Source organism: Aegilops tauschii, chromosome 6, assembly GCF_002575655.3.
Source record: "Aegilops tauschii subsp. strangulata cultivar AL8/78 chromosome 6, Aet v6.0, whole genome shotgun sequence".
NCBI classification, from domain to species: domain Eukaryota; kingdom Viridiplantae; phylum Streptophyta; class Magnoliopsida; order Poales; family Poaceae; genus Aegilops; species Aegilops tauschii.
Window position 1 is genome coordinate 344,931,742 of NC_053040.3, and position 8,092 is coordinate 344,939,833.

The window sequence follows — 8,092 nt, forward strand, 5'->3', positions numbered from 1 at the left end:
TCTGCTAGAGCTGCTTTGAGTGAAAGAAAAAAGGCATTGGCTAGATGTTGAAATAAATTTGGGTCAATTGATTTGCTTTGAGCCGTCGGATGCTACATGGACGACTAGATCAGCCTTTTCAACCTCCCAAAATGGTTATTGTACATCTTCTTCAAACCTCGAACTGCCCAATCTACCGCCGGCCTAATCGCCTGCTGCTGCCGCCCGCGACGCTACACGTGCCAGCCTCGCCACTTGGCCCTCCCCCAACCGCCGCCCACCGCCGTGCTTCCTCCACACCCCCCCCCCCCCCCGCCCCCGGCCATCCCTCTAACCCTGGCCATGATGCATTTTTTCCGGCAAACTACACCCCCAACACCCCTAAGATAGATCATGTGGCAAGCTGCCACCCTAAGATATATCATGGGGCAGCTTCTCCGGCGAATGACGCCTTCTTCTGCCTTCCCTGCAGCGACTGTCTACTTCCTATGAAAATTGACTGACCCAAATTCTATTTTTAGGCGACTTACATTTAGCTATTGTGAAGAGAGGAAAAAATAATCTGCTCAGGTCAAAAAAAGAAAAGAAAAAACGTTTTCTATGGAGGCTATATGGCAATTTTGAGTTTACGCGTCACCTGCGTAGCCTTCAAATACACAGAGTATAATAAATTCTCAGTAGTCACCTGCGTAGCCTAAGTAGAGAGTTTTGCCAGAACTTTACCAAGGCAATTCATACATTTTGTACCATACACACCACGCATATCTACTGCTTACAAACCCACCGACCTTCAGATCGAAGCTAAATGCTAATGGAGTAGCCACGACATGCCCGCGAGCTACTACGAATCACCCACGCGCTGGCCATTATTAGCCATCGAGTTTTCTTTGAAGAACTTCTTGGAAGATACGAGGATGGGGCTACGCACGACGTGCTTGCGCGAGACCCACTTGAGCTGCCCTTCCGCGATGCGCTCCTTCATCTTCTGCCCGTCCTTGGTCCTGATGGTCACCGTGAATGTCTGCACCTGGTTCACGTCCCTGAACCCGAGTATGTCCGGCGTCACCTTCGCCGACAGCGACGGCGGGAGCTCGACGGACGCGGCGTACACCCCTACGTCGTTGTCGACGTTTGTGAGGGCGCGGCTGACGTTCACGGCGTACGGCTCCTTGTCGAGGTAGACGGTGATGGACGGGTAGTTGAGGTCCTTCTGGTGGATCACCGGCAGCTGCTTGCACGACAGCGGCGGCGCCGGGTGGATGATCGAGCTCACCTCGTGGTCGTTGTAGCCGAGCCCGCACAGGTACGGGATGTAGTCATGGGCGCTTTGGTTGTACACGAGCCCGGGATTCATGGCTCTGGTGGGGTTGATGTAGCCGGCGCCCATCGAAATCAAGTTGGCCGGCAGCCCGTCCTGGTCCAGCATCGGCATCCGGCGGCCGTCCCTCGTGTCGGTCGTCGTCATCATGGCCGACTTGATGGCCGCCGGAGACCAGGTCGGGTGCGCTTTCTTGATCAGCACGGCGACCCCGCTGATGTGCGGCGTGGACATGGACGTGCCGGACATGATGTCGAACTTGTACGCCATCTCGTTGGGCGGCTGGGCGAGCCCGTTGGGCATGGGGACGGCGGCGATGATGTTCACTCCCGGGCCGGTGATGTCGGGCTTGAGAATCCCCTGGTTTTGCCTGCTCGGGCCCCGTGACGAGAATGGCGCCACGACCGGCGCCATGCGGTTGCCGAGCAACGCCCCTTTGAAGACCAGCTGAGCGGTCGGGCTCTGCGTGGAATTCACGTACGCCATGATCTTCTCCAACCACTTGGATTCTACTTGCGTTGCTGGGAGGGCATGCGCCTTGGGTGAGATCACCGAGCCAGCCTCCTCCGGTTGAACGATGATCATGGCGATAGCGCCGGCGTCGTGCAGGATGCTTCCCTTCTCGAGGTTGGTCAGGTTGCCGCCGGAGATGCAAAGCATTATCTTTCCGGCGACTTGCTTGGCCGTCAGGACGGTCTTGTCCGAGCATGTGCCGTCGGCGGCAGTGTCCATCACCAAAGGCTGCTGCACGCTCACGTAGGTGCTCGGCTGGTAGTGCGATTCGCCGTTGATCACAAGCCCATTGCCAAACTTGACGTCCGCAGAGAAAGTCCGGTCAGTTGTGGCCGCAGCCACGGTGAGCAGCCACGGGGCCTCGTTGGCAACTGTGGCCGGGGACGGGCCTTGGTTCCCAGCCGATGTGCAGACAAAGACGCCTCTCATGACGCCGCTGAATCCCCCCAGCGCAATGGGGTCGGCGGCGAAGTCTCCGGCGTCATCAGCGCCGAGCGACATGGAGAGCACGTCGATGCCCTCGTCGAGGGCGTCGTCGATCGCCGCGAGTATGTCGTCGCGGTCGCAGCCCTTGCCCACGAAGCACACCTGGTAGAAGGCCAGGTGCGCGCGGGGCGCCATGCCGGCCGCCGTGCCGAAGCCGCTGCCCATGGCGTTGGCACCCGGCACGAACGCGCCGGCCGCCGTGCTCGACACGTGCGTCCCGTGCGCGCTGTCGTCGATGGGCAGAACCGGGTCGTCGATCCCTTCCCACCTCCACTTGGCCGACTCGTAGAAGGAGCGCGCGCCGATGAGCTTGTTGTTGCACACGGAGCGGTTGAAGTCGCAGCGGCCCTTCCACTTGGCGGGCGGCGGCGGCATGCCGGTGCCGTCGAACGACGGGTGCGCGCCGGCGATGCCGCCGTCGAGGATGCCGATGATCATCCCCTCCCCCATGTTGGTCCTGTTCCAGACGCCGGCGTGGAACAAGGGGCCGGTGAGCCCGAGCATCCGCGGCGTGTGCGTGGTCGTGAGCTGGTAGGTCTGCTCCGGCAAGGCCTTGAGGAACCAGTCCTTCTCGCCCATATGGTGCAGCTCGTCGGGGGTGAGGCGGGCGGCGAAGCCATTGATGACGGTGCGGTAGGAGTAGATGAGGCGTTCCGCGGCGCCCGGGTCCGCGTCGAGCTGCTCCTTGGCCTGATCGCACACGGACGCCACCAGCGAGGCGTGCCAGCTCGACACGGTCTTGTACACGTTCCGGTCGTACTCGTACGGCGTGCGCACGATGACGAGGTAGTTCTTGTGCTCGCCGTGGTCGTTGTGGGCAACGACGGCGGTGGCGGTGGCGGCCACGAGGAGGAGGGCGGCCAAGCGCCCCGGATAACCCATCGGAGAAGAAGCAAAAGCTAGAGAGGAAGGCCAAGGGGGCCGAGAGAAATATGCAACTTGTCCCAAACTTGTGCATGCGTGGTCGATGCGCCTAATATAGCAACGGCATGCAGGATTTGAGGCGGACTGTTTGCGCCACGAGCTCCATTGTTACGCTTCATTCGAGCATGGCAGTGCATGTGGGGGGAAACGGAAGAGGACTCTGCACCCCACGTTGCCGAACACTGAGATGGAAATGCCGGTATAAATGCACATTTATCAAACCCAACTATTGATCGTTCCTACAAACCGTAGAGATCGATTTCAACGCGTCACCTGTCAGCAAGCCATTATGGTGTACATTCATATGGTGTCCATTCATATTTTGAGACGAGACGGAGGTAGTACTAGATACGTGGTGCGGCTTGTCGCGCATTGCCCTCGAAAGAGCGAGCACCATACTTGAGTCTTCATTATTAAGTACCGTAAATTCAAACTGCATACTCATTTTAAGACGGAGATAGTACTAGATACGTGGTGCGGCTTGTCGCGCATTGCCCTCGAAAGAGCGAGCATCATACATGAGTCTCCATTATTAAGTACCGTAAATTCAAACGGCATACCCACAAGTAATCTAGCACACATCAAATTGTCGTACAACATAACCAAAGGAAATTGCATGGATTACATAGGTAGGAAATACTATAAAATTTGACGGGAACATAAGAGTATAAATGAATACAAAAGATTCTATGCTGAGTTGTAACATTTGAATAAGCATCGCTTGAATTCATTAAGGTTTTCCAGATTGTACAAACTCACTGGGATTGGCATCTGCGACTTGCAACGCACCGATATTGCGATGCGCGTGCGTTGGCTCTAGCTTCTCGCGACTGACCCACAACGCCCCTGGCGGAACTTACCACCGCCATGCAAGCCCGAGGTTCGACAAATATTCCGCACCTCCACTTCTTGGACTCTCAGCGACGGGCGAACTTGCAAATTCTGGTTTGATCACTGGCTCGACGGCGCTTCCATTGCCGAGATTGCACCAGCGCTTACTTCTCTCGTTCCTCGACACCGGCGGAAGCAACACCTCGTCTCGGAGGCTCTAGACTCCCAACCTTAGTTCCTTGACATTGGTGGCAGCCTGAGTCCAGATGCCACGGTTCAGTACGTCGATGTTTGGTGTCGTCTTCGCGGCATCACTCTATCTTCCTCCCCAGACTAGATCCGCTGGCGTTGGACCGACAATGGCGCCTACTCGGTGTGTTCCTGCTACTTCGTTGGAAACCTTGGGCTCCGCTTAGCGTCAAGGTCTTCCTATGGCTTGCGGGCCTTGACAAATGCTGGATAGCATGGCACCTCGCCCATCGAGGCTTGCCACATGCTCCTGCTTGTGTCCTTTGCGACCAATGCGACAAGACTATCCACCACCTACCGGTCAGTTGTGTCTTCGTCCGTAGCATCTGGCACAAGGTGTTTCGCTCGTGCGGTCGTGCCGCATCCCGGCAATGCCACCCGACAACTCCTCTGATTTCTACGAATGGTGGTCATCGATCGAAAATTTGGCACGAGACACCTAAAGACACTCGCACCCCTGCGCGGCCGAGTAAACTTTCCCAGACTCTTCTCCTGCCTGCGTGGCACCACCATTCCTGCTCCCCCCCCCCCCCCCCCCCCCCACGCGCCGCCATTGCCATCGATGATCGCGGCTCCAGCCGGAATGGGTTGCCAAGACCCTTCCGCCACCCCATTGGCCACCGACATTGTGTCACCGCCGCTAACGACCCCCGCGTTGCCGCTCGCACCGAAGAAAGATTGGACATAAAAGGTGTTGTCCAGATAACTACACCGGCTGCTGCCGCCGGTCGCAAAGTCGACGGGGTGGCCCTGGCCTCTCCGGCGACTATAGGTCGCCCGCCCGATGCTCCCATCGGCGCCAAGCGTTCTAGGAAGCCGACCACCGCCGCATCGGCCCTATTCGAGGAGGCGACAAAGAGAGGGAAGAAAGCCACTCCCGCGCCTCGTGCAGCGGCTCAAGCCACCCCTACGGCCAGTGCTCCGGCACGTCCAGCGGCCGCAGCCGGCAACAAGGCCCCCGGCCACAAGTGCTTGATGAAATGCCTACAAGGTAATTTATTTTTGCTTTTTTCATTTTGGCCTATGCATTGAGTTGATTGTTGGCAGTCGATAGATGATCTAGTTTGTTGCTGTTGTCGTAGTGTGGAGATGAACACGACCGAATTGTTGACGTCCTTAGAAGCGTGGATGAACTCAATTACATATGTTTTAATTTGAATATCTCAATCCGTGAAACTATAGCTTGTTAACGGTTTATATATTTTGCATGTTGATTTGAATGATCGATGATATGTTGTCCAATTGTTTGTACATTACTAGGCAAAAAGAATTGAGCAAAAAAATTACTCCACTAAGTTTAGGGGGTCGGCCTTGGTTAGAGGAATAAAATTTTACTCCTCTATGTTTACTCAGCCATTTACTCCAGTATTTTTTAATGGATAGGCTAGCAGATGCCCTTGGGTACAGATGCACGCTCTACGAGGTCTCCCTACCCCTCCCATGGCGCCTTCTGAGTTAAATTGAAACCTCCGCACGTTGATCTGCCATGCACTTCACCTTGAGCGTCGGCAACTCGTCATCCATGTCAATATCACCAGGGTGGCTCGGGACCCTACTAGTGGTCGGTGTGGCGACGACGGCTCCGATGGCCGCTGTGAAGCGCGCACGACCGACCGCTCGTGTTGTGTCGACCTCTGCAAGCCAAACAATAACACCATGTTCATCGCGTCTACCAATATTTTGAGCACTAGCCAGCTACGCGCCAGCCGGTCTCAGTGGCGATTCAAGCGGCATTGTTGGTCGATGGGCATCTCCATCATGGTTGAGAGGGGCCATGACGCTTACAGTGGCGACCGAAAGTTGCAGTGGAGGAGGTCCGGAGGAGGGGGAGAGGAGGACGGGGGAGGTGGGGCACGAGGGTGTTTTTTGACCTAACATATCGTGTGTGTGTGATCATGCGTGCGTAGGGTCGTATGAGACGGAAGGTGGACGGGCGGGGTGGATAGTTTATCGGGGTTTTCATGGAGTAATGGTACAAAAGGTTACTTAAAATTTATGATGTGGAGGATTATGATTAGTAAAAGGGGAATAATGGGGCTTACCGTAGTTGAATTTGGGTGATGGAGGAAAAAGAAAAACTTACTTTAGAAAGTTAAGTAAAACGTTTGTAAATTCTTTGTAGGTCTAGCATATTGGTTTCGGTGTGTACTACCTAGGTTGAATTGATGAGAAGAAAGGAATGTCATGCCAAAAACCGGAAACGGGAGCTGGGCTCGTGCCATCGATGGAGTTGTGACGGTGCCAACGGCAGCAGATTTTCCCCTTTTTAATAGAAGAAGAACTAGAGATCCACAAGTAGCAAGAGAGATAGAGACGTAAGGGGGAGGCAGGCTGGAGAGACAAAAGCAGTGATGGGTTCAGCTTCGTCGTCGCTGGGCACGAAGGTAGGAGTCGCTCCGTCCCCAGAGAGCACCGCCCCCGCCGCCGCGTCTCTCGATGAGGCGGCCGACCGCGCCGGTGGGCCGGTCCGCACGCTTACCTGCACTTGCTGGGGCGTTCTTAGCCTCGTAGGAACCCCGGGCGCTGATTGCGCTCTCCACAGTTCCGCAGCCTCCAGCACCGTTTCCACCAAGACCAGGAAGAGTTGCGAGGCCTGCAAATTCATGGCGGCCGGGCCGTGTCGGGACCCCTTCGTCAAGGCGATGCGTTGCGCCAAGTATGCTGCGAGCAACGACATGGATCCCAAATTCTGCTCCGACGCTTTCCAAAAGATGTTCAGCTGTATGGAAGCCAACAAGTACTATGAGGACATCGACCGCTGGGTGATTAACTATCAAACCCAGCCCTCTACAGAGTACGACGGGATCCACGTCTAGCTTTTCTTCATACTAGTAGTTTGCAATATCATAGTATTAGATGCTCGTTTGCTATCCGTAGTGTCCGAGTTAATTCGTCTGTTATCAGCTGGATGAACCAGTGTCTTATTTGCTCGAAATTTACTGTTTTTGTGTATGTGTTGATAAAACAAGCACTGCTACATGGACGATGTTTTCACGCACGACACAAAATTGCAGCCATGTATCCCTGTAGATCAGTGGGCTACAGCCGTCGATCAGAGTGTCGCATGATTTTCGCCCGGCAACGATCTGATCTGGAGACCTCCTATCTTTCTGTGATCTGTGCTGCGCCTCTGGTCGCCGGAAATAGCCGGATCTGAGGCTTTCCTAATTCGTGAGCCGCAGATTAACTTTCATATTGTTCCTTGCCTCGTGACCTGTGCTGCGGCTCTGGTCATCGGAAAATAGCCGGATCTGAGGCTCTCCCAATCCGTGAGCCGCAGGTTAATCTTCGTCTTGTTCTTTGCCTTGTGATCTGTGTTGCGGCTTTGGTCGCCGGAAATAGCCGGATCTGAGGCTCTCCCAATCCGTGAGCCGCAAGTTAACCTTCATCTTGTTCCTTGCCTTGTGATCTGGTCACCGGAAATAGTCGGATCTGATGCTCTCCCAATCCGTGAGCCGCAGGTTAACCTTCATCTTGTTCCTTGCCTTGTGATCTGTGCTGCAGCTCATAGCCGGATCTGAGGCTCTCCCAATCCGTGAGCCGCAGGTTAACCTCCATCTTGTTCCTTGCCTTGTGATTTGTGCTGCAGCTCTGGTCGCCCAAAATTGCCGGATCTGAGGCTCTCCCAATCTGTGAGCCGCTGGTTAACCTTCATCTTGTTTCTTGCCTTGCTGACCACCAAGGTGAACTAGATAGGTGGCGCGGCAACAAGCGGCGATCAGTTGTAAATAACCGTTTAAGATGATTAGGCTAAAACAATATAAAGGGATTATCATTAATTATAAAACAGGA

The 8,092-nt window shown here is 55.0% G+C and overlaps 1 protein-coding gene across 1 annotated transcript; it reads right to left on the bottom strand.

Moving 5' to 3' along the window:
* Window positions 1–622: 622 nt before the first annotated feature.
* Window positions 623–3,593, bottom strand: LOC109779299 (subtilisin-like protease 4). Its single transcript, XM_020337895.2, has 3 exons — window positions 3,494–3,593; window positions 3,387–3,402; window positions 623–3,269 (listed from the first exon to the last, which is right to left on the bottom strand). The coding sequence occupies exons 1-3, from the start codon at window positions 3,591–3,593 to the stop codon at window positions 821–823; spliced, it is 2,565 nt and encodes an 854-aa protein (XP_020193484.1). The 3' UTR covers window positions 623–820.
* Window positions 3,594–8,092: the final 4,499 nt, after the last annotated feature.